The sequence below is a fragment of the Delphinapterus leucas genome, chromosome 13, assembly GCF_059928025.1.
Source record: "Delphinapterus leucas isolate spDelLeu-1000000601 "Yukka" chromosome 13, BTC_Dleu_Yukka2, whole genome shotgun sequence".
Lineage (NCBI taxonomy): Eukaryota > Metazoa > Chordata > Mammalia > Artiodactyla > Monodontidae > Delphinapterus > Delphinapterus leucas.
The window spans coordinates 79,253,501-79,280,984 of NC_143141.1; the positions used below are offsets into that span (position 1 = coordinate 79,253,501).

Here is a 27,484-nt window from a genome sequence, read left to right on the forward strand (position 1 = left end):
CCATTTGGAGTCCCTTCAGATTGGATCCCACGTTGACTACAACTTGTTAAAAGCAGCGCTTAAAATACTGATCAGAGAAACAAGTGGAAAAGAACAAGGAAGGAGAACAACTTTAAGATTAGTGGTTTTTATCTTGAAATGCAAAGAACTATGTCAAATTCTGGGCTTCAAGTTCAGCCTTGAATATTAAGTGAATTATTTTCTCATGTTATACTGATGTATAGAGTTGGGGGAAAAAATCTTCTACCCGTAGTTGTTTTTTTTAACTCTTTATGATAGAAGTCAGTCTCTTATTTTGAGATATGTTACTCCCAGTAAAAGAAGATTAAATATTTCAAGTATTATTTAATTCATCTACCTGGAGCTAGCTAACTAGTTCTTTCCTTCCTTGTTTCCTTTCTTTTTCTTCTTTGAGTAAACGTTTAAAATATGTTAGTGATTTCTTATTTACTCTAATCTTTATGCTCATAATAGATTGATATGGAACTTCTTGGGTATAAAGTAGCATTTTGTGTTTTTATTTGACTTAGGGTTTGACAAACTAATGGCTTCTTCCCTTGTACCTCTTCATTTTTGAACTGGCTTGTTTTTTCTTAAGAAAAGGGTGATAAAAAGTCTAATTCCAGCTTTGAATTCAGTGAAGTTAGTTAATTCAAAGGTGGCTGTCAGTTTTGAAGATTCCTTAATGTCATGTATTCAGTAGTCACATAGTGCTTTAACTTGCAGTAGACTAAAAAACTTTATAACCTATCTTCTCTCCTAATCACAGAAAATTTTATATGAAACATAGACATGGTACTATTAACTGTTAGAGTCATTTTCCCTGTTCAGTAGTAGTTAATCTGTTGAAATTGCTGACCTTTGGCAGATTTGGTCATCCGCTTCTCTTAGAATGTTTGAGAATTAAAACAAGTATGGCCAAATTGGTTGTAAGGCTATGTGCGGTTTTTCTGAGTTTCATATATGGTTCTTAAAGCAGAAAACAATATAAATTATTTTGAAGTTTTCATTGAAAGTATTATTATCCTTTAAGTAGCAAGTTCCCTGTAACTGAATAGCATTTGATAGTTTTGTAAAGCACTTTCATATTCATTATTTCATTTCATCCTAATTGTTAACATAAACTGGCTGAGTGATCTGCCCATTAAAGATGAGACACTTATAGGTCATATGAGCCCAAGAGACTTGCCCAAACCAGTAAATGGCAGAACTGAAGCTAGAACACTGTTCTGACTCCTGATACTGTCTTTTCTTTTTCTGTTCTGCTATTCTATAATGAATTGAACAATTTTACAAAGTATATCAATAACAATATTCTACTCAGCCTCTCAGATTCAACCTCACAATGGTGTAGGTTATGTGTTTTTAAAATGTGTATATAAGATTACTAGACTTCTAGATCCCTTTCTCAGTTATTCTTGAGATTTATAGAAAAGCTCTTATCTACTGTATGAAATAAGAATATGTGTTACTCATAAGGCAGGCCAGTCAGGGACTGAATATATGTTGGACAACAGGACTGAATAGATAGGACAACATGCTCAGCTCTCAACAGAATATTATTTACAGGTTCTCGTGGTGTAAATGAAATCACTGCTTCAACCCATTGGTGCATCGAAAAGTCATTTATTTGTTGAAAAGTATGAAATATGTTGTGGAAAAGCTCTAAAATTATTACTTGTGTGGAAGAATTTATTTTATGTTTCATTTCTGTGTACAAATTCATTAGTCTTAGTTCTGGTTTGGGGTCACAATGATTAATTTTTGCCCTTATGTTTTATCCATTATCCTCTAATAATGTTATCTATGACTTTGTGCTTCTAATGACTGAGAATGTTTTCACCAGCTAATTCAGTTAAGGTAATCTCAGATTTGAGACTAAAAAATACTTGATGATTCGATTCAGTGGTTTACCATACCAGAATCACTTGTAGTGCTTGTTTAAAATACCTAGAATGAGGAGGTGAACGATTTGGAAATGTGTGGCAACAGTTTTTGCTTGTCATCATGATTGTGGGGATTCTGTGGACATTAAATACCCAGCAGCCAGATGCTAAACTTTTCATTTAAAAAGGATTATCCCACTGAAATTTCCAGTAGCACTCAGGTGAAGAGAGACACCTTGGGACAATTCATAGTTTATAGAAGGCATTACTCCAGTTCACACTTCTTTGTAACTCATAATTCCTGGATCTCTAGTGTGTTATATGAGCCTTTGATCTTGTCCCCCATCATCTCCCTAATGGATTTCTTTCTTCCTGCCTTGTTTCCTTCTATTGACCTGAAGTCTGCTTGTGCCATTGCATATTTTAAATTTTTGAAAAAAAGCTTATGGGATGAGAGAAAACAGAAAAGTCTGGTCTCTTACTGAATATGTTTTAAAATATTTTTTTCCTTGATATGTATTTTGCAAATTGGAGCCATTTATTTAATGTTGACTATAATTCTGTTTATCATTATTTACTGTCATTTTGTTGTTTTACATTTTATTCACTGGCTCTACCTTTCCTTCATATTTGCATTTCAGCTCCTCCCTCAATTGTTTCTCTACCTTTCCTTCTTACTGATATCAAATAAGTCTTCATGTGCCTTAAAAACAATCAAGAATTCACCAAGAACTTACATCATTGCACTGTTTATACACTAAATAATGTGCATTAAGTAAACATAGGATCAAAAAACTAACTCTTAAAATATAGGCAGATGTGCTTCATAAGAGACCTGCAGCTTTAGCCAAATAACCTTTAAAAATGAATGCAGCATGGGTCTCATGGGGTAATACTGAAAATTGACTTATGTTTAGAATATTTTTACATGAGACTGTTTCCTTAACCAGGAATAAGTCCATTGGAGGAAGGGCAAAATCTTTACACTGTAAACCGTAAAAGCACTGACTGAAGTTAAAGAAGGCAAATAAATGAAAGGACATGTCATGTTTGTGGCTTGAAAGACTCAGTATTATAAAGATACCAACTGTCTTCTAATTGATGTATAGATTTAGCACAATCTCAATAAGAATTTTTCAGGCTTTTTTAAAGAAATTGATAAGCTGATTTATTTAATATGAATGGAAAAACAGAGCCAAGAGTAGTCAAGACAGTCTTGAAGAACAAATTTAGAATTTAATAACTTGGCCAGATATCGAACTTATTAAAACTGCAGTGGTAGTTTTACTAAACTTGTGGTATTGGCACAAGGGTTAGAGAAATAGATTGGTGGAATAGAGGATCCAGAAATAGACCTGCTCGTTTAGTTACCTGATTTGTGGCCACTGGTGCCACTCTGGTGTATTTAGGAAGGATGGTCTTTTCAGTAAGTTGAACTGGAGCAATTGAATATCCAAATGGGGAGAAATTAACTTTGACTCCTCTTTCACACCACACACACACACACAACTTCATTCTCAAAGCAATCAAGGAACTTGCTTGTAGTCATGAAGTTATAGTAAGGAACAAAAATTTTGAGTCCAGGTCTACCTGGTTCATTCCAAGGTGTCACACTGCTTCTCAAAGAATGCTTTTATTTCTGTCTACTATCGCTCTAAATAAATAAAGGATCTTTTCCTATTCCCTAAGTTTAGAATTTTTGTGAACTTTTTATAAAATTGTGGTAAAATATAATTTAACCTATTGTGAGTTGGTGGGGAAAGTGAGTTTGAATGTCAGTATATTGGCATTTTTCACTTGCCTGCAATTGACTTTTTTTTTGTTTGTTTTTTTGGCTCCTTTGGGTCTTCATTGTTTCGCGTGGGCTTTCTCTGGTTGTGGCGAGCGGGGGCTTCTCTTCCTTGTGGTGCGCGGGCTTCTCACTGTGGTGGCTTCACTTGTGGAGCACGGGCTCTAGGCGCACGGGCTTCAGTAGTTGTAGCACACAGGCTCAGCAGTTGTGGCTCGCACGCTCTAGAGTGCAGGCCCAGTAGTTGTGGCACACGGGCTTAGCTGCTCCGTGGCATGTGGGATCTTCCTGACCCAGGGCTTGAACCGGTGTCCCCTGCATTGATTCTTAATCACTGCACCACCAGGGAAGTCCCCCTGCAATTGACTTTTAATCTAAATTAAATACTTTTTACTTCAAGGATCTCATAATATTTTGTTGCTAATTTTTAAATTAAAACTGATCAGATAAGCATCTTTACATGATATTCTAAACAGGATAGTAATAAGCTTAATTTATACTGAAACTAATCCCTATTTTATGTTTATCTTTTATGTGTAGTTTTATTGGCCCCCGTTTAAGAATTCTGGGGTCTCATGAAAATTTTTATTTAATTAATTTATTTTGCTTAATTAATTCACTTAATTTATTCAACCAATGTCAGATCCCTATATGCCAGACTGTGCTTGACTTGAGAGACACTTGAAGAAAACATTCTACCCACCATCATCAAGTTTGATTTTTTTGTGGTGAATACAGATGAGTAAACCAGTAATTACAGTATAATGATTGTAATGCATTGCCTTATTGCACTTTATTTAACACAGTGATTCTCTCCATTAGAATTATTATCTTTCCTTTCTGGTCTTTTTGTACCAAATTAACCACAGGCTAGATTATATTAGAGTTGTTTCTGGGTTTTTTCTCCCTACTAGATTAGAAACAAGAAAGCTGAAACCATTCTCCACAGCTTTAACAGTACAGTTGACCCTTGAACAACACAGGTTTGAATGGCCCAGGTCCACTTATACATGGATTGTTTTCCCCCCAAAAAAGGGGGAAAACTGGGAAATTTTTTTGGAGATTTGCAACAACTTGAAAAAAATCGCAGACTGCATAGAAATATCAAAAAAAAATTAAAAGTTAGGTATTTCATGAATGCATAAAATTATAATTATATATATAGCATATAACGTGTTAATAGACTGTATGTTACTGGTAAGGCTTCTGGTCAACAGTAGGCTGACTACTACTAGTTAAGTTTGGGGGAGTCACAACTTATACATATACTTTGGTGGGGTGGGAGTCGATGCTCCTAACCTCCGTGTTGTTCAAGGGTCAACTGTATTCAGATCTCAACAAAATGGTTGGAGTAATTTGAGTGGCTTTGTTTCTTTCTGTTTTATCGATGAATTTATTTTTGGACACTGGCTACTTGTTTAAAAAAATTATTTCACATCCTATATAGATTTCTACATTAAAGCATTGTTTAACTGGTAGTGTGTTCTCTGATCAGTGTGTTAAGATCATACTCTGTAGAGTACTGCACTTTGAGAAGTTTTATGACGGTTGTGAGTTTTTATTTTTGCCTGTGTGTGTTGTTCTTTGGTTTGGGGTAGGGGTAGGTTTTTAGAGTGTCCTCATGTTCAGTAATCACAGAAGTAGTTTAGTTTTCAATAAAGATGTAAGATTCAGACAGTTCTTGAAATCATACAAGCCTTTTTTGATGGAAATTGGCAAGGTGAGTAGAGGTAGAAGTGAGATATAATACTAGTCTGAACTACATAGTTCATATGCTAAAAACTCAGTCTGTTTAAATGCTCTTTGATGAATGAGGGAAGATTATTAATATTAAGTATCTTCTGTGAAGATGGCCTCTCTCTTACCTTTATATTTTTAAAAAGTTGAAGCACTAGATGCTAAAAGGTAGATTAATTACTTAGTTGCTTTTAGAAAAGAATTACAAGCAATAGAAATGGAAACAACAGATTTTTATTTTGGTTTGTAGTTTGCACCTGATATTGTTTGCTTACATATGGTCATAAAATGTACAAATTTAAGATAGCACACTTGACATATTTATGCTTTTTGCTTTTTATATTAGTCTTTTAAGATGATGTGGAAGATTATACTTTTAACTAGAATTATGTAGGTTTTTTAATTCATTGAAGCCTTGGTTTTTCCCGAGTAAAAATTTTGTGTCTTTATATGGCAAGTATATAGTAAAAATTTTATAGTTAAAAAATTTACGTGGTTTACTCTCCCATGTAACCTCAAGAATATCCCAGATTTAAGTATGGTATATGGCATTAAATGTTCTTCATGAGGTGTAGCAGAGTATAACCGAAAGGGAATTATTCAGATATAATAGTTAAAAAAAAAAACTTAGTCTAGTTATTAGCTATGCATCCTTGAATAAGGATTTATTAAGGATTTAGCTTCTCTAAGCCTATTGTGTCACAAGTAAACTGGAGATAATATCCTTGTCTCAGAGTGTTGTTAAGATAGCATTATATATTAGTGTTCTAAGGCTGCTGTTACAAATTACAACTAAGTGGCTTAAAACAGATTTATTGTCTCACAGTTCTGAAGGTTAGAAGTCAAATTAAGGTGTCAACAGGGCCATACTCCCCTTGAAGGCTGTAAGCACAATCCTTCCTTGCCTCTTTCTGGCTTCTGATGGTTGCTGATAACACTTAACGTTCTTTGGCTTGTAGACACAGCATGCCAGTCTCCGCCTCCATCATTACCTGGCATTCTCCTTGTGTGTCTGTCCTAATTTTCCTTCTCTTATAAGGACACCAGTCATTGGATAAGAGCCCAACCTACTCCAGCATGACACCTCATTTTAACTTGATTACATTTGCAAAGATCCTATTTCCAAATAAAGTCAAATCCACAAGTACCAGGAGTTAAGACTTGAACATATCTTTTGGGGAAGCCCAGTTCAGCCCAGTACCATGTAAACTCTGGTCCCCCCAAATTCACGTTCCGCCCACATGCAAAATACATTCACCCCATTCCAGCATCCCCAAGAGTCTTGAACCATTCCAAAAATCCCAAATCTTATTTTCTAAATCAGGTGAGATTCTGAATGTGGTCTACCCTGCGGCAAAATTCCTCTCCATCTTTGGGTCTATGAAACCTAGGAAACAAGTTATCTGCCTCCAAAATACAGTCATGGGACAGGCATAGGTTAGACAGTCCCATTTGCAAAAGGCAGAAATTGGAAGGAGGAAAGGAGTTACATGGCTGTTACAGTCTACTCTGAATGTTCCATATATTTCTTTTGAAAAGTAATCAGAGGAAAAAAATAGCGAACTGAAAGTACTAAGTGTATGGGCTCTGGGTTAGAACTAACTGAAGGTAATAGCTTAAAGTGGAATAGGTCATCCTCATTTTAGACTTTTTCCAACTATGCATTCTTTATCATTTATTCTTTGCCCACTCCAACTAACTAGTCATCTTTCATTATCATCTTATCATTCTTGAGCTTTCCAGAGCCTCGCCTTCTGAAAGGGACTCTGCCTAGTAGCCTATATGTAGTTGTACCCTTTTCGGGACCCTGAATCTACTTGGATTACCATTTTTATTTGAAATTAGTAGTTGAAAACTTGCTCTAAAATGAAACCTTAATTTATCTTGATTCTAATTTATTAGCCTCCAAACCTCTATCAGAATAATCTTCAGGTAGATTTGTTTTTAAATAAAAACTATCCACTGGGAAAGATTTGAGAATCTTTATTTTTTAAAAAATAGAAAAAGTAGGGGCTTCCCTGGTGGCGCGGTGGTTGGGGGTCCGCCTGCTGATGCGGGGGATGCGGGTTCGTGCCCCGGTCCGGGGGGATCCGATGTGCTGCGGAGTGGCTGGGCCCATGAGCTGTGGCCGCTGGGCCTGTGCGTCTGGAGCCTGTGCTCCGCAGCGGGAGAGGCCGCAGCGGTGAGAGGCCCACATACCGCAAAAAAAAAAAAATAGAAAAGGTAAATAAATAAAAGAATAGGCTCAGGAGTTGTTATTCCAGATCCCAGGGAGGTGGAAAATAATGAAAAGAAAAAACTTTTGAGATTTATTTTGTGGTGGTTTCAGTTGTTTTATATTTTTCTCCCCTGTGTTTTTCACAGTATTAAGATCTTTTTGATTTCTGGTATTAAATAGGGAAGGATTCTAAAACAATGGACTTCTCAAGGAAATTAATGAAAACTTATAAAATCATATTATTTCTACTAGGATAGTTGTGAGGTGTTTGCCTTCATTCAGTTGTCATGAATGAACTTGATAGATGCCTATGTAAATAGTGTATAAGGGGAAGCACACTACTGTGTGATGAGCTCTGGCCTAAGACTCCTGGTTGCCTAGCTGCATGTCACATCACTTTTGGATTATAGTGACTTCATCTGTGAAATTATAGTACAGATCTCCATGTCCCATACACTCTTATTAAGCTAGTGATTAAGAAGTGATAAATGATAGGGGTGAGGTCAGTGATAAATTGAAGGGACTGTTACCGTTTAACACATTTGGTGCAGAAAACATCTTTTAGATGACCAGTAGCAATGGTATGAATATAGATGACCAATTTGTATGTTTGTTTTTAACTAATTTTGAAATAATCTCAGACTTAAGAGGAAATCATTAACAATTTAAAAAAAAACCTAGCCAGTTTCTCCAAATGTTATTTAACTGAATTTGCTTTATTGTTTCCCTCTCCTCGCTTCCCCTCTCTGCATTTGCCTGTCCCTTCACACCCATTTTTTTTCCCTGATAACTTTTGAAAGGAAGTTGCAGACACAGTGTCGCTTACTCATGAACATATCAGTGTGTGTGTGTGTCCTGAAAGTAAGGACATTCTTTTGACAAAGTCAGGAACTTAACAATACTACTATCAAATCAGCCGACTTTATTCACTTTGCCAGTTGTCTCATTGAAATCCTTTATAAGAAAGGCGGGGGGGGGCATTGGGGTGGAGAGGGCGATTGATGGATTTGAGGGCTCACACATGACATTTATTTGTCATGACTCTTATTAATCTTGAACTATTTCTCAGTCTTTTATGACCTCAACAGTTTTGAAACGTATAGGCCAATTTTGTAAAATATTCCTCAATCCCAAAATAGTTTTGGATGACATGCTTTCAGTGTTTAAAAACAACCAGTTTTGTTTTTTTTTTCCCCACGTGGCTTGTAGGGATCTTAATTTCCTGACCCGGGATTGAACCCAGGCCCTCAGCAGTGAAAGTGAGGAGTCCTAACCACTGGACCACCAGGCAATTCCCTAAAAAACCAAATTTTAAATGTTTAATGTATATTTTAAATTGAGTTGAAATGCTTATTTAATTAATTTGTAAAGAAACGAAGGTATCCTGGCCCTTTGTGAAATTAATTTTTCAACTTTATAAATGAAAGTGCTAATTAGTCTTCTAGAACTGAAATTCCAAGATTTTTTAAAACTCAAGGCAGTTTGGCATCATTAGACATTTTAAGTTGTCAAAGTGCATCAGGAGTTTGGTATATTAGGAGCTGATAGAATATAATCAAGAAATATCTAGACACAGGAGGAATTCCTGTTGGATATTGATAGGACTACTTGGAAGGTACCAAATAAAATTGTCTTTTCTGGGGTAAATATGTATTTTGAATTTGGTGTTGAAACCTTTAGTGCATTAAGAATAAAGAGGTAGGATTAGGCCTTGTTTCAAGTAGTGATAAGCAGTGGTACAGAGATAGTAATGAATAAGAAGGAGAGAAGTGAACAATTAGGGTACTATTAGGAAATTCATGTGAAAAGTAGGTTTGGAGTAATGACTTGAAAAGTAAGCTGAAGAATATAGAGAAGGTACTCTAGCAGGATGCTGTAGGTTTTTAGTATAAAATGACATCATCAAAGTGGCCTTTGAATGGGAAGATATAATTGTTGTTTATGAAAACAGATTGGAATGATAAGCAGAGCACCCCTACCCTACAAAAAGTTTAAAGAATTGTTATCGAGACTGGAATGGGCTAATGATCAGTTATTGTTGTGAACGGTTGATGGTACTATAAACAGAAATAAAAATAGGGGACTAGAAGGATTAATAGTGAAGAGATCAAGACAGTATTAAAAAACTGAATTCTTTTACTTTTTAGACTTTTCATACATGAGCACGAGTTTATGTAGAACTGGAATGAACATGAGAATTTGATGTCAATGACTTTGGTGTATAAAACGGCTTGTTAAAGTTACACACTTTTAAGAAAGATACTACAGAACTAGACCTTAGGCAGTTGATATTACATTAAATATGTATAAGTATTTGTGTACTCACTATGTATGGGGCATCGTTTTAGGTACCACGTATCTAGCACGTAGGCGAATGTGATTCTATGGCACTTACATTGGAAATGGGGCTGAGGATTCAAATAAATAATAAATATGTATAATATACTGGATGATGGGAAATTTAATGAAGAAAAATAAAGCTAGGGCAGTGGGGACTGAAAGTAAAAGAGGGATATTCTAACCTGCTTCACTCTCCAGGATTATAACTCTTTTACTGCTCCTTGTCCCTGTAACTCTTTTTGGCCTTTAATGCCTCTCTGTAACTTTGCACTGACAGTGTGTCCTTGGCACCATCTGTACTTTGTGGCCTGGATTGTACATACAGCACTATTCTAAATAGAAGTGATATACAATAGTGAAAGCTGGCGGTGGGTTTTGTTTATCTGAACTACTAAATCTGCATTTTATAATTTTCTATACATTTTTCTTTTTTAAAAGGACACTGTCAAGTACTTTTAAATGGTTATTTGTAATAAGAACAATTACCTGCTTCTATTTATTTTTGTTTTTATCAACTGTCCTTTAGTAGTATTCTTTGGAATGGGATATAAGTTAAAAAGGCTTTTTATTCATTTGTTTTAAATGGTCAACATTAAAGCTCTAGGAATAATAAATATGTTTACTGCTACTATTTCTTGTCTGTAAAACAGTAGTATTTTATGGAGAGTAATTTTTAAATAAAAAATTTAAATAGTGTGTAATTTGGCTTTATTATCTGATATTGTGGGTTTTTTAAGTTTGAAACTTAATCGGGTTAACTAAGAAATCATTTTTCTTTACATACAAGTATATATGACTTAATGAATTTTTATATATTCCAAAAAAGTACAGATTTAGTTGGTGTTCTGTTAACACTGTGAGTAAATTTCAGTTAAACTTTTAGTGGCTTAAAATCTGAGTTTGCTAGCTGTTTGTAACTTGCTTGTTAATGTAACTGAAAATTTTGTTGGTTTCAGTATTATTCTGGTATTGATACTAGTATGTATGACATTAGTTGTTATAATTATGTTTTAAACTAAGCTTCCAAGAACCAATACAGGTTTTGTGTATGACGTTAGACGTTTTTAAACTAAACTGCCAAGAACAAATACAGGTTTATTTTTCTCATGTTTTCTAGTCTCTTTTTTCCCCCCATATTATAGCCAGACACATTAAGTAAATGTGTGAGATTTCTCCTTCAACTTTAATTTTCTGTTATACCATATAGGAATTAGTGGGGTGAATATTTCTATATTGACTGACTTCTTGGTTTAAATGACTTTTATTTGAGGAATGACTTTGTCAAAAATATTTGCTGACCACAGCTGCTTTGTTGTAGGAGGACTGACAAATGGTAGTGGTCGATATATCTCTGCAGCACCTGGAGCAGAAGCAAAATATCGAAGTGCTTCAGGCACTTCCAGTCTGTTTAGCTCCAGCAGCCAGCTCTTTCCTCCTTCTCGGCTTCGGTATAATAGGTCTGATATTATGCCTTCTGGCCGAAGTAGATTGTTGGAAGATTTCAGAAACAACCGCTTCCCAAACCTTCAACTTAGAGACTTGATTGGACACATAGTTGAGTTTTCTCAAGACCAGCATGGTTCTAGGTAGGTGATTATTATTTATGATACTTTCTATTGCATTTTTGCTTTGAAAGAGCCAAAGTTTTTCTTGACTAGAATGATTTAACCTTTATAAAAGTTAGAATTGTTTAAAAAATAAATATCCAATATGGATTTTTCTTTCCTGTTAGGATGAACTATAAAAATACAGGTTTTTAATTTATTTTCTATGGTTCTTCAGTTTTCTATAATAAAAATACAACAATGTCCTTTTATTGGATTATCTTTGTTACACTGACAGAATACATTTGATTTCTTCAAATTTCCTTTTGAAAATAATGCTCCAAATTATTTATGGACTTGTGTCCCTGATATATACTTTGTCTAAAAAAATGTTTAAAACAAAGTTTACATTAAACAGACCACGTGTACTGTAATGCTTGAGGTACGTGCAAATTAGTGTTCTCAAGATAATACACAGAAAGGAAAATAGTAGTAGAATTCTAACACATTTATTAAATTTGAGGAGTCTTTTTAAAGTAAATCTAAAATTTTTTAAAGTAATTTTTGATTATATAGTTGCATACAAATTTTATCTTCCTATGGTTGAAAGTTCTTAAAGTTCCTTAAGAGTAGCAAATCGACCTTGTGTCACTCACAATGGCTAGCTTTTTTTTTTGGCCGTGGCATGCGGGATCTTCCCCAACCAGGGATCGAACCCATGCCCCCTACATTGGGAGCACGGAGTCTTAACCACTGGACCACCAAGGAAGTCCACAGTGGCTAGCTTAGTTAGGAATTAAGTTGTGTCTCATGAATTTTATTTCTAAAGGTTTCTTTTATTATGTTCTAAAAATACTTAGTAATATGATTATTAAAAATAAATGAATACCAGTAATATCTTTGTAGTTTTTCATTGATTATAATAGAGCCAGAACTAACTTGAGGCATTAAACACCTGCATGTCCAGATTTTTTGCCAGTCTAACTAGAAGTTATTTTAAATTAAGGTGTTAACAAAGAAATGCTCCATAACTTCTGTTCTTTTTATTTTAAATTGAATAAAATGTATTAGTACTATTTCTGGAAATGATTTTATTTATGTGGATATGTATATATACACACACACACACACATATCCAATATATATCAGGGTGTATAATACTCGAGTCAGATTTGGATATTGCCGGAGCTTATTATCAATATACTGTCATGGCATTAAAATTTTTCCCACATAGATTCATACAGCAAAAGCTAGAGAGAGCTACTCCAGCTGAGCGACAGATGGTATTTAATGAAATTCTACAAGCAGCCTATCAATTAATGACAGATGTTTTTGGCAACTATGTTATACAGAAATTTTTTGAGGTAAGCACACATACATGTTGGTATATGCTTAATGCTTAGGAAAGCTCTGAGAGTTGGGTGAGTTTATTTTCATATAAAAATATGTGAGCTTGGGAGAAAATATTTACAGATCATATGTCTGATAAAGATTTTATATCCAGAATATATGAAGAATTCCTGAAACTCAACAACGGAAAGACACCTCAGTTAAAAAATGGACAAAGGGCTTGAATAGACATTTCTCCATACGAGATATTCAAATGTGCAGTAAGCACATGAAAAGAAGCTCAGCACCCTTAGTCATTAGGGAAATGCAAATCAAAACCACAAGGAGAGTCTATTTTACATCTAGTGGGATGGCTGTAATTTAAAACACAGAAAATAACGAATGTTGATGAAGACGTGGAGAAATGAGAACCCTTGTACGTTGTTGATGGGAATGTAAAATGGTGCAGCCACTGTGGAAAAGTTTGGCAGTTCCTCAAAAAACTAAACATAAAATTACCATATAACCCAGCAATTCCATCCTAGGTGTATACCCAAAAGGATTGAAAACAAGGACTTAAACACCAATGTTCATTTCAGCATTGTTTATAATAGCCCAAAGGTGGAAACAGTCCAGCAGATGAATGTATAAACAGAATGTGGTATATACATGCAGTAGAATATTGTTCAGCCATAAGAAGGAATGAAGCTTTGATACATGCTTACACATGGATGGAACTAAGTGAAATAAGCCAGGTACAAAAGAACAAACATTACAGGGCTCCATTTATGTGAAATACCTAGAATAAGCAAATTCATAGAGACATAAAATCGACTAGGGTTTCCTAGTCTTACTAGCAGACCGGTTGGGGTAAGAGGGGGAATAGGGGGTTATTGCTTAAAGAGTACAGTGTTTCTGTTTGGGGCAATGGAAGAGATTTGGAATCAGATTGTGGTGGTGATTGCACATGGTGAGAATATAGTCAATGCCACTGAATTAAAAATGGTTTAAATGTCATATTTTATGGTATATATTTTTTAAGTGTATGGTCTTATATTAAATGAGAAGTTTAATACCAATCCTGATTAATATTTGAAATATATTTGAAAATATAAAGCATTAGGAGTAAGTCTTATGTGAAGCAATTAATGAATAGTAGTACAGTCTTTATGTGGATTTGTTAGGTGTCATTTATTTTGTAATTCAGAAAATTTTTTAGTTTATAACTAAACATCTATGTTGTAGCTTGACTTAACAGATTTCCTCCACAGTCAGAATATAGTTGAGAATTATCTGGTCTGAATGTATGCCTCAGAAATTCATTTTATTAGAAGACAGTGGGGGTGTTTATTTGAAATGAAGAGTGAAGATGTTTACTTTAAAAGAATAACAGGTGGTTAATATGTTAGTAAAAAGGAAATAGTAGATAGAATGACTTACCCTCTAAAAAGTGATATTATTTCAAGCATCTCTGGGTCTATCTTAATTCGCTTTTACCTAAATGCCTTCTCCCTACATACTTGCCAAATGTGATATTTTATAAATAGATTAAATAGACTGCAAACAGTGGGTTATTCAAGTTTAACAAAGTAATATTATAGTCATTTTTATTAATTTTTTTTTTCTGTCAGTTTGGGAGTTTGGATCAAAAATTAGCCCTGGCTACTCGTATTCGTGGTCATGTTCTACCCTTAGCATTGCAGATGTATGGCTGCCGTGTTATTCAGAAAGCATTAGAGTCTATTTCATCTGACCAGCAGGTAATTGTAAGTTAAGACAAAATTTTTGTATTATTTTATCCAATTTTTAAATTTTTATCTTACAATAATCTTGGAGTGAAACGTTAAATATTTCCACAGACTAAAATATTTTTTAAAATGTATCTCAAACAGTATGTAATTAATTGAAAGTTACACAACACATCTTTGCTCTGTCCTTTCTTCATCTTTTCATTTCTAAGTGAAAGTGAGTACCTACTCTATGTCAGGCAGAGTGCTAGATGGTAGGTGTTTCTGCTACCACTACTCACTTGATTTTCTGTAGTATCAGGAATACATTTTACTATTCCCAGTGTTTATTTGGATTAAACTTGTATCATAAGAATAAATATTTTAAAACCAATTGTATCCCTATATGCCAGTTAAAAATGTATATACAGGGAATTCTCTGGTGGTCCAGTGGTTAGGACTCCGCGCTTTCACTGCTGAGGGAGTGGTTCAGTTCCTGGTCGGGGAACTAAGGTCCCACAAGCCTCACGACATGGCCAAAAAAAAAAAAAAGTATATACAAAGTTTTAAAAATTTCATTCAACAGGAAAAGTAGCCTCAAGCATCCTCTTAACAAGATTTACAGTTCTTTAAGAGAAAAGAGAGCACATATAAATTAATTGGGAAGTATACCATGTTCTTGGGTGGAAAGGTCTAAGTATTTTAAGTAAAAAAGGGATTAGTACAATTCCAATTATGTACTTCTAGGAATTTTCTTGTAAATGATCAAAATAAAATTTTAAATTATTTTAAATAGACAAGGATATTAAGGAGAGTAGGGGATGAGGAAAATTGCTTATCCACTAGATTTTTTAAAGAAACTGTAGCATCACTAATTAATGGTTTGCGCATGAGGTAAACAGACTTTTAAAGTGAAATTCATAACCTCCCATAGATACTGTATATAAGTGGTTTATGTATTACAATGAAATGTAATAAGAGTAAAGAAAATATTTCTTAAAAGGTATTGGTAATTAGTAAGTTTGGAAAGAGATTGGCTCTGACTTTCAACCTACATTCATATGATAAATTCCAGAATTAAAGGCAATAATATACATGGATGGATATGTATGTGTTATGTATATACATTAATCACAGCAGTGAACATCTGTGAGAAAATAGCATTGTTCCTCTTGAGGAAATCCTGAGTTTTAGAGTCATTGAAGATGTGTCATAATGGAGAGAGATTAGATTAACAGTTTGACTATATTGGTACTTAGAACTTCTCTGCTCTTAACTCTCAGACTGGTATAGATACTTTAAAGATATTTTGGGAACAGTTCTCAGAGCTTTCTGAGATGCCCTTCCCAGGTTATAATCCTCAAGTTTGGCTTGAGTAAAATTTTCCAATTCTTTCTTTTAAAAAAACCCCGATATTTTACGTGTCTTTAATATTTGAAAATATAAAACATTGGGAGTAAGCTTCAGATGATTAATGGTATTACATTTCCTCTTTGGATTCCTTGACGAGGGATCGAACCCAGGCCCTCGGCAGTGAGAGTGCAGAGTCCTAACCTCTGGACCACCAGGGAATTCCCTCCTGTTTGGATTCTTAAGTACATTTGATTTTGTAATTTAGTCCATATTTTTAGTTTATAACTAACATTTGTGTGATATCTTGACTTCAGGGATTCCTCTAGTTATGTCAGAATACAGCTGAGAGTTTTTGGGGTGAGAGAGTTTTGGGGATTTTTTTGGCTGTGTTGGGTCTTCGTTCCTGCGCGCGGGCTTTCTTTAGTTGCAGCAAGCAGGTGCTACTCTTTGTTGTGGTGCGCGGCTTCTCATTGCAGTGGCTTCCTTTGTTGCCGAGCACGGGCTTTAGGCGTGCGGGCTTCGGTAGTTGCAGCATGCGGGTCCTGGAGCGTGTGGGCTTCAGTAGTCGTGGCGTGCGGGCTCCGTATTTGTGTCTGGTGGGCTCTAGAGCGCAGGCTCCGTAGCTGTGGCGCACAGGCTTAGTTGCTCCGTGGCATGTGGGATCTTCCCGGACCAGGGATCAAACCCGTGTCTCCTGCATCGGCAGGTGGATTCTTAACCTCTGCGCCACCAGGGAAGTCCCTGGGTGAGAGAAATTTTAAATGTGAATACCGGGAATTCCCTGGTGGTCCAGTGGTTAGGGCTCTGCACTTCCACTGCGGAGGACATGGGTTCGATCCCTGGTCAGGGAACTAAAACCCTGCATGCTGCAGGGCGCAGCCAAAAAAAAAAATGTGAATATGTTTACACTAGGTGTACTCCATTTCTTCACAATACTATTTCCTATTGCACTAAAAAGGCACGCAGGTTATTGTGTGGCTACCTATATTTTCCCCTAAGGATTAAGATGTTTATTTAATGAAGTCTTACAAACTTAAGAGAAAAATATTAAGATTGTTAGTTAAAAGAAAATGCACTTAGTAAATAAACCTTACTGTAAATAAGTTTAACCTTATTAGTAATCAAATATAAAATTGAAAGGTGTCATTTTTGCCCATTAAATGAGCAAAAATCTAAAATCTCCTGAGAATCTGTCCCTGAAGAAGGTATCAAATGATAAAGGAAAGTTATATTGAGTCAGGTTCTTATTTTGTTTCTTGGCCGCACCAAGCGGCTTGTGGGATCTTATTTCCCCGACCAGGGATCAAACACAGGCCCCAGCAATGGAAGCTCAGAGTCCTAACGCCTCGACTGCCAAGGAATTCCCTGAATCAAGTTCTTTGTTGTAAGATTATTAAAAAGAAGAGTAAAAGTGCTCAACAATAATTTCTTCTCATAATTGAGATATTACGTGAAAATCACATAGCCCGTCAGTGCTCACTCAGCTCCTTACCCTTTTCCGGTCACTTGATAAACTCAAGGAGCCATCAAAAATAATTACTTGGGGGAATTCCCTGGCAGTCCAGTGGTTAGGACTCCTCGCTTCCACTGCAGGGGGCACAGGTTCAATCCCTGGTCGGGGAACAAAGATCCCGCATGCTGTGCGGCACAACCAAAAAATGATAATAATAATTATTATTTGGGGGAAGGGGTATGCTAAGTGGATAAAAAAACGTAGAATTCTAAAATCATTATCTTAGTTGTCAGCTGAGAAAGATAAGTGGAAGATGTACACAGTGAAGATAGTAGTATATAGCAAATTGAGTACCACTAAGTTATATTTCAGCAGGTATCATTTACATTATAATCCTGTAAAATGTTTTAGTAATTCTCACCTTCAGTGGCTTCTGCTTATTACACTTTGGGGGATGGGGTGGGAATTTTAAACTTTGAGGTATAAAAAATTGCAAACAAATTTTTGAGTATACTTTTGTTCCTATCTCAGTACTTTTATGTAAAATCCTTCTATGCTGTTTGGTGAGGTAATTTAAATGTCTTCTCTTTTGCAGAGTGAAATGGTAAAGGAGCTAGATGGTCATGTACTGAAATGTGTGAAAGATCAAAATGGAAACCATGTTGTACAAAAATGTATTGAATGTGTTCAACCACAGTCACTACAGTTCATCATTGATGCTTTCAAAGGACAAGTAAGGTTGATTTTTGGCTTCTAATTAGTTAGAATTTGAGTGTTAACTGACATGTTTTTTATAAATCAAAAGATAATACCCAGTACTTTCATACAAAAATAGGAGATAAATACTGAATGTGCATTAATTTCTGCCTCTTTTATAGAGTGAGTCAATAGATAGCTTCATTTTTTTCAGCTGAAAAATGTAGAAATATGAGTTTAATTTATATTACTCTAAGAAGTAAAGAAAGACAACTACTGTTAGAATTGTAAACCCAAAAGTGTTTTCCAAATTTTCTGGGAGAGGGAGAGGAGGGAAGAAGACTTAGGACTGTATAATAAAAGGCAAAATAAATATCAGTTAGTAATTAAAAACATAATAATTAATAGCTTCTAATTACAACATGCACTACCCCTACTGCACAATCCATTCCTTGTCATTATTACATGCCTTCCATCTTCTGATTAGGTTCCTTTTGATCAAAATATCCGTTAGTGAACTTATGGTTACCGGCGGTGGGTGAAGGGGTAGTTAGGGAGCGTGGGATTGACAGTCAGTACACACTGCTGTATATCAAATGGATAACCAACGATGACCTACTGTATAACACAGGGAACTCTGCTCAATGTTATGTGGCAGCGTGGATAGGAGGGGAGTTTGGGGGAGAATGGATACATGTATATGTATGGCTGAATCGCTTTGCTGTGTACCTGAAGCTATTACAACATTGTTAATCAGCTATACTCCGATATAAAACAAAAAGTTTTTTAAAAATCAGTATAAAAACAAACAAAAAGGATGTCCATTAGCTCCTAAATTCAGTACCCTGCTTCCCAGCCTTTGTCACATGACAGTTGGCATATTATCAATAAATGTGAATTCCCCATTCTATTTTAAATTAGTTCAGCATGTTATCAAAAACCTGTCCTTCCAAATATGTCACAAAATGGAAATTTATTTCTTCTAATTGTTTTAAGGTGTTTGTACTTTCAACTCATCCTTACGGCTGCAGAGTAATCCAGCGCATCCTAGAGCACTGCACTGCAGAACAGACCTTACCTATCTTAGAAGAACTTCACCAACATACAGAGCAGTTGGTACAGGTATAAACTCCGTAATATTTTGAAATGTTTATATATTTTTGAAAATATTCTGATATTTTAAAAAGGAAATATAATTTATTGTTAACACATTATAGAAACACTCAGTGAGACAAAACCTGTGGTATTCTCCTGATTGTACTATTGGATTTTTAGAAAATTGATGAATATCTTTTTAAAGAATTACCATTATTCTTAAGGGAAGTAATTTTTTAATATCTGCACTTAGGATCAGTATGGCAATTATGTTATTCAGCATGTACTGGAACATGGTCGACCTGAAGACAAGAGCAAAATTGTTTCTGAAATCAGAGGAAAGGTCTTAGCCCTGAGTCAACACAAATTTGCCAGGTATTGCGTTATTTTCTAATTCCAGGGGTCAAGTCTTTCAACTCTCTGGCTTTTATTAGTAAGCACAGAAATGCATATAGAATATAGCGTTGGAATATAGTCTTTTTTAGTAGAGGCAAAAGGTACATAATAGAATGTTGCTTTTGTTCTTATAGAATTTACACGACAAATTGGTTTGCCCTCGTATATTCCATTTTTGAAATCTGTATTTGGAAAATTATTTCTCCCCAAGATGTGTAAATAAATGCAAATCTAATTTATTTAGTGCATGTTCATGAAAGCCTCAGACCTTATTAATGACCTACTTCCCCCCCCCTTGAATTACAGTTTTATTTATTATTTAATTATAATTTTGAGGCCTGTAATTAAACTTACAGATATCCAATATGGGTTCTTCTATGATATTAATTTCTGTTTTGAAAGTAACTGTAAGAGAATTACAAGAGAATCCTATTTTGACTCTTCTGTCTTCCAGTGCGTTGAGCAGGTACTTTCAAAAACCAAGGAAATTTTTCTATTAAATATAACAAAATAACTTTTTGTGTATGTACTTTAAATTTTTAGCAATGTAGTAGAAAAGTGTGTTACTCATGCCTCCCGTGCTGAGAGAGCATTACTGATTGATGAAGTTTGCTGCCAGAATGATGGTCCTCACAGTGCCTTATACACCATGATGAAGGACCAGTATGCCAACTATGTAGTTCAGAAGATGATTGATATGGCTGAACCTGCTCAGAGAAAGATAATCATGCACAAGGTAATACAGTTTGTAGCACTTAAAATAGATGATTCAATTTGTGTGACTTCAGGCTACTCATTTAACTTCCCTAGGCTTTAATTTCCTCAGAATTGTTACAACTGCAGAAAAAAAAATTTTTTTTTTACATCTTTATTGGGGTATAATTGCTTTACAATGGTGTGTTAGTTTCTGCTTTATAACAAACTGAATCAGTTATACATATACATATGATCCCATATCTCTTCCCTCTTGCGTCTCCCTCCCTCCCACCCTCCCTATCCCACCCCTCTAGGTGGTCACAAAGCACCTAGCTGATCTCCCTGTGCTATGCGGCTGCTTCCCACTAGCTATCTGTTTTACGGTTGGTAGTGTATATATGTCCATGCCTCTCTCTCGCTTTGTCACAGCTCACCCTTCCCCCTCCCCATATCCTCAAGTCCAGAAAAACATTTAAAATCAGTGGGAAACCGTTGGCAGATGTAGGTATGGAATACCCCTTTATTAAATTCTTAAGGTAATCAACTCAGTAAAATCACATTCATTTCTCATCTATTTACCTACCGTTAGTTAGCATTGTTTTTCCCTTCACCGTCTTATTTAGGTATATTTGATTTGCCATAATACATTGGCTGAACATTGATTTTAAAATCTGATTAGATTTTCTCACCTAGTAAATTTTCTTAAAGAGAAAATTTATATCAGTTTGGTTTTTTTTTAATCAATTAAGCTGTTTTCTCTCTCTGTCCTGCTAGAATCAAATGATTCTTTAAGAAATCATTAATTTCCACAGGAAAACTTACTGTTAAAAAGAACACTGGTAGTATTTTTGCCCTCTTGATTTTCTGTGTTTTTAAAAATTTAGTATTTCTGCTTAAGAATATATAACTATAACATTTTTTTCAGTCTTATTTTTAACAACTACATTATTTAATCAGTATCATATTTAGGGCATTTTGATTATTTAATAACTTCTTAGCAGTGTTTATATAAACAACTTTGCATAATTAAGTGTTTTTGTAAGGTAAATCCCTAGATGTGGAATTGCTGGCACAGAGTATGTGAACATGTTACATTTTAGTAGATTTCTGCCAAGTAGCTCTCCAGAAATCTTGTACAAGTTTGCAGATCTATCTAGTATTTGAGAAGAGTGCCTGTTTTACTGTTATCTCATCAATACCAGTTATTATTTATAAAATCTTTGCCAGTCTGGATGGAAAGATAATGATATGATTCTTCTCATTTGCATTTTTAAAACAATTAAGGAGATATTGAACGTGTTAAATGTATTAGCTATCACACGTCTGATTGCTTGTTCATGTCTTTTGCTCCATTTTGTATTGAATTTTTGTCCAGTTGCTTAGAGTTATAGAATTTTGCCCTCGTAAACCTTAGAATATAATAGCTCATTAGTGATACTTCTCTGCTATGTTTGGAGCCCCTCTACTGTTTGCATGTGTAGTAGTTTATAGGAATAGTGGTTTGTTTATTCATTGAACAATTTTGAGAGTAGAAGTTGGGAGAGATTGAGTGGAACAGAACTGCTTTTGCAAACAACTTTCTTTGGATTTGAATTTTAAAATTTCAATTATTCTTCCAAATCACCCAAATTTGGGGGCACTTTTTTAAGGAATCAGAAACTAAAATAACTTAGATTTCCTAAGCAGATCACTTATTTTTCAGATTCGACCTCACATTACTACTTTGCGCAAATACACGTATGGGAAGCATATACTGGCCAAGTTGGAAAAATATTATTTGAAAAATAGCCCAGATCTAGGGCCTATTGGAGGACCACCAAATGGAATGCTGTAAAGGAAAAAGAGAAGATGATGTAACCATGTGAGAGGAACGTTTCTTTTGTGAATTATCAAAACACAACTCAACTATGAATCTTCAAATTTTTTTTAAAGTGAAACTATTTATTGACTTTATTCATCCATTTGTAAATTTTTTAAGGTTCTTGTGTATATTTGGGGGTGGGGGGTGGTGAATTATAAATTATATTCAGCCCTGAGTGGAGACCTATCAGATTGGATTGCTGGCAAAGCACAGAATGCCTGTATATGATGTAACTGTATCAAAAAATGCTGTCACATATTTTGTAAATTTTTACCTTGTAAAGTCACAAAAATAGTTTTTAAAGGAAAAAGTACAGTATTCTTTTAATAAACTGGCTTGCAGTCTGGTAGGTCTACGGACCCCATAGCACAACAGGTTTATAGAAATGTATATAGAAATATAGTCCTTATGGGTTTTTTTTTTGTCCTTTGTGTGAAGCCTTTTATAACAGATTAACAATCAACTGCATAAATATTATTAATATTTTTAAAAGAAAGTTAAGTTGTATTTTGGTAATTCACAAACTATCATGCAAATAAAAACTCGGCAAGTAAGACAAGAATTAAATGATTTGAAATGAACTTATATTATTTACAGTAGATGTGGTTTTAATACAAATACTGCCCCAAAATGTCTCTGGCAATGTACAGAAGTATTGTATATACTTACATATGTAATTGTTGTAAGAGGTAGAAAAAACAAAATCATGGTGACACTTCCATCCAGTTAAGTACGCTAAACGAAAAGTTAAGTTCCATTTTAACTTTTCAGTTTGGTTTGCGATGAGAAAGAGTGGAGATTTGTATATTGTTTTGCTTATAGAATTACAAGGACATGTTGAAAAAGTGTTGAGATTTATTTTGCTTTTTCATAGTAGATTCAGAAAGTAGGAACAAGATAGAGGTGAAAAGGGGCCACTGAAAAGTGAATTTGATAGCTCAACATTTAAGCATGATTACATATTCAGATAGCTTTTTTTGCTTCCTATAAATATATGCATTGTGTGTGTGTAGTAATAGATGTAAGTTTACACTTTGAAAGCAAATCTTGTTTCAATGTTTGTTATAAAAAGCCTTGCTAATTTAGTAATGATGTTTTCTTTGGTTGTACAGGTGTACATTTGTAAACCTTAATGCTGTAAATGGAATTTGTTTTATCTCTTTGGGAAACATTTGCATTTTAGTGTACATTTATGTCCCTGCCCTCTGACCTGGCATATAGTGTTGTATAATGTAAATTTATTTCTCCAAATCAAGAGTGATTTTTTAAAATTTTTTATCTTTATATGGTTTCAGAAGTATGAACCAGCTTTCTTTTTATTATTGTGAAAAACATTTTGTTTTATAACATAGTTGTTGACTCTGTTAATATGGACGTGCTAGGATTTGGATCACTTTCAAGAAGTCAGGGTATTGTGCATAATAGAAAGTATTGGACTGAGATATTTGGTTACCATGGAGGCCAATGCTTTTTCCATCTTATTAAATGTGATGTGACTTTTTTCTTTGTACAGAAGAGTACTGTATTTTTGAATAGCCTACTCCCAAGTAATAGCAAATCTGTATGATAACATTTTTTCTCTGGACATAAGACATAACAGTAACATGATGTACATTTACAAGCGGCCTTATGTACATTTCCCAACAATCTTTTTAAGGCAAAATTGTGACCATATGTGTATAATTAAAATCGTTTTTAATCCTTTGCCTATGAAAATATTTTGGAAAAAAAAAACTTGCTTTGTATATTCAGTTTCTGAAAGATAAAGAAAGTGCTTTGTATTTTGTTGAAGTCAGTATTTTGTATAAAACTTTTATGTTGACCCACTTATGTTTAATGCTAAAAACTAATGAACCATGCTGTCTCTTTCAATTGAACATGTAAGGGATTTTTTTATTAGAAGTCTGCAGAAGAAAAGCAATCTTCTGAGCACAATATTGAATATAAAGGTTTTTTCACATAGCTGTTCATATCATGAACCTAAGAATAACGGCATAAAGTTTGGGGTGCCAGGCATACTTCTTCATGTTTGATGTTGAGTTATTCTAGTTTTCTAATAACCCAACATTTCGTGTTGAGGCCATAAAATTTAACCACTTGTCAGTGTCACGGTCCCTTCTCATAGTCACACTAGTTCATCAGCATGTCCCAGGCACAGAAACAGAGCTTTTTTCCCTCCATACAGAACTGCTCTCTGCCACTCTTGCCCACTTTGTTTTGCCAGCCTCAGAATGTCTTGGACCTGTGTTGAACTTTTGTTCCCAGTATCAGCTCATGGTTTCAGGATCAGAGTTGTCCTTGTTGCAGATTGATGGTGACTTTCCTGGATTTGCACAGTTGAATTCCCGGTTTTCCTTTATCCTTATCTTCTGTTCACACAGGCAAATTATTTCTGCAAATTTAGAAAGTCCTAGAGAATGGCACATTGGGAAACTGAACAGTTGTCTTGGGTTCCTGATGTTCCCATGTATCCCAGTGTTGACAACCAATCTTCCCAGTATTTTAGGGTTTATTGTATTTTCTAGAAATTTTGCGGTCTGATATTTTTGGTGCCCACCTCTCTAATTCCATCTTTTAATAAATTGGCGTGGAGTTTTGGTATAATCTGAAAATGACATTTCAGAATAAACTTAATTAGGCAGAACCACTTAGGCTTTGCTCTTGGGTGTCTTGATATGGATTGTTTCTGGACCAGTTTGTCTTAAGTCCTGGCTCTTATTGGTTCATATGAAATAATGTTATCTTCACTTCTTTGTATATTATGTATAAATTAGAAAATGAAAAATGTGTGAATAACATTGTATGAAATAAATCTGGTCTTGTGTTTTTCTCTAGATAAAATACCCCTCTGTACCTCAATTACAGTTCCATTGACCATTCAGATTTACTCTGATTGAAGGAAAACAAAAATACCTTTATCACATGGATGCTAGTCTAGGGCCACTGGTGATTACACTGATGGTATTAATTCTGTCTTTTAATATTCATAATCTAATTACATAGCGTGATTACACACCTCATATGATGAAACTTTAAGCCTGTTTCCTTACTGATAAAATGATACTGATAAAATGATGGTTTTTGAGGATCAAATTAAATCACATATCTTTACCCACACGTGTTTGTTTCCTTTCCACATGCACTTCAGGAGACTAAGTACAGTTTGGGTTCAGGCACGGATTTAAAGTTAACCTCACTGTTTACAAACCTTGTGAACTTGGGTGTTTTAGCCTCAGAGCCTTCATCTTTACTATGAGATGGAACTATTTTTAAATCCATGGTTTTAAGAATTGAGAATATATATAAAAAGATACCTAGAACCTAATTCTCAACTGCTGCTAATACTGTTTCCATTTTCCTGTCCCTTCTATAACTAATTTTTTTTAATCTATACAGATAATTCAGTAGAATCCAAAATGGTGATCTTATAAAACTAAATGGGAAAAGGAGTTTTCATCATACACATTGTTTGTCCTCCATTTTAATTTTATCCTGGTTTCGTTCTATTCCAAACTGAAAGCCCCTCTGGAGTTGTTTACTTGTGCCACTTGCAGTGATGAAATTAAGGATCCTAAAAAGGAAATAAATGTCATGTCCTCCCACCCTAGCTTATCAACTTCAAAAAAGTAGTTTCCTAAAGTGACCTAGGAAATAAATGTCATGTCCTCCCACCCTAGCTTATCAACTTCAAAAAAGTAGTTTCCTAAAGTGACCTGGGTAGTGTTCTATAATATTTGCCCTAATGACAGTGGTTTCTCAGAAGGGGGTGGGCGAGTAGGGGAAGGCAGAGGAAGCCCTGAGGAGCAGCATTCGGTGTCTGCCTTACCCATCTAACTTGAAAGGACTGGATTAACATATCTGATGGGATTTGGATGCTACAGACATTTAGTAAATTGATCTCTAGACAGAGGTGAGAAGGAATATAGTGCCCACTTGGAAGAGGCTGCAGTGGGCCTCTGGAAGGCACTGCTGAGGGAAAAGGAGTGGGTCAGGCCTAGGTTGGGCCCTGAGGCGTGTGGTCTGTGTGGTAACCCTTTAGGCCTTTAAGTTATCTATCTGCACAGTAGGAATAATATCCTGACTTCCCACAGAACCTCAGATCTGAGAGTACTTTTGATGCTAAGAACCTTACAACTACAGGATGGATCCTGTGGGAAGCTCAAAATTAGGTTGAATATTTGTTGAACTTTATTACCTCCACATCCTGTAGATAATTTCTTGTTTATGTTCCAGTCATACAACTTTCTTTTCTAAATATTTACCAGGAACTTAAATGAAATAGCTCTGTACTCTATTTGATAGTTTAAGAAAGAAATTGGCTACCTTAAGATTCAAATTTTCCTGGGCATTAGCATGTAATGGTTCAGTTTGGATTCTGGAACTAGACTGCCCAGGTTCCTTTAGTTTTACATTGTTAGGCAAGCACTTTCATCTTTTAAGCTTTAATTTCCTCATGTGTAGGCAAGGGAAGAAATACCCACCTCCTAAAATTGTGAGGATTAAATGAAAATATGTGTGACATGCAGGGGCAGTGAGTACTCAGTGCCTCCTGTTACAGTTAACTTTTGAAAAGGGGTTTTTTGTTTTTAATTTGCCTACATACAGCCTCAAAACATTTGGCTTGGAGCTCATGTTTCTGCAAATGAGCTCTCGATTCAAGCTGCAGGTAAATCACTAAGTAGGAAAACTACTGAAGATATGAGTAAGGAACTTTACAGCATTTTAATTCTTTTTCTTTGTACAGTTAGTCTTTTTTTCTTGGTACTAATATAGGTAACAGTAGCTTTGCCCTGATGTATATGGCTGCCAGGATGGAGGCAACGCGAGGAAATTGAAGGCAATGTGGTGGGAAAATCTCTCACAAACACACACCTAGGAAAGCATATTAGAGGCTCAGAAGCCACTGAGGTTTTTGGTCTCTGCCATTCCTCACAGCCATCCCTTGCATCATTTTCACTGAGTAGTTTGGGAGCCCTTGGTTCTGGGATTATGCTTCAGTAAAAAGAGTGGTCTGCCAATATATTGATTTCTTTTTAAAATTTATTTATTTTACTTATTAATTTTTGGCTGTGTTGTGTCTTCGTTGCTGCATGCGGGCTTTCTCTAGTTGCAGCGAGCGGGGACTACTCTTCATTGCCGTGCGCAGGCCTCTCACTGCGGTGGCTTTTCTTGTTGCGGAGCACGGGCTCTAGGTGCGCAGGCTTCAGTAGCTGTGGCTTGAAGGCTCTAGAGCGCAGGCTCAGTAGTTGTGGCTCACGGGCTCTAGAGCGCAGGCTCAGTAGTTGTGGTGCACGGGCTTAGTTGCTCCGCGGCTTGTGGGATCTTCCTGGACCAGGGCTCAAACCCGTGTCCCCTGCATTGGCA

The 27,484-nt window shown here is 35.3% G+C and overlaps 1 protein-coding gene across 16 annotated transcripts in view; it reads left to right on the forward strand.

Moving 5' to 3' along the window:
• Window positions 1-24,948, forward strand: part of PUM2 (pumilio RNA binding family member 2) — a 91,715-nt gene extending 66,767 nt beyond the window's left edge. For 8 of the 16 annotated variants that reach the window (XM_089923403.1, XM_089923407.1, XM_089923408.1 and 5 more), the window contains 9 exons: window positions 11,289-11,556; window positions 12,749-12,878; window positions 13,458-13,598; window positions 14,475-14,609; window positions 17,972-18,109; window positions 19,069-19,194; window positions 19,421-19,542; window positions 20,107-20,299; window positions 21,962-24,948. In XM_089923403.1, the coding sequence (XP_089779529.1) occupies window positions 11,289-11,556; window positions 12,749-12,878; window positions 13,458-13,598; window positions 14,475-14,609; window positions 17,972-18,109; window positions 19,069-19,194; window positions 19,421-19,542; window positions 20,107-20,299; window positions 21,962-22,093 (1,385 nt within the window). In that variant the 3' untranslated portion in view covers window positions 22,094-24,948. The remainder of the gene's footprint in view (window positions 1-11,288; window positions 11,557-12,748; window positions 12,879-13,457; window positions 13,599-14,474; window positions 14,610-17,971; window positions 18,110-19,068; window positions 19,195-19,420; window positions 19,543-20,106; window positions 20,300-21,961) is intronic. The other 8 variants (XM_022574367.3, XM_022574369.3, XM_089923405.1 and 5 more) reach the window with 3 other exon arrangements.
• Window positions 24,949-27,484: the final 2,536 nt, after the last annotated feature.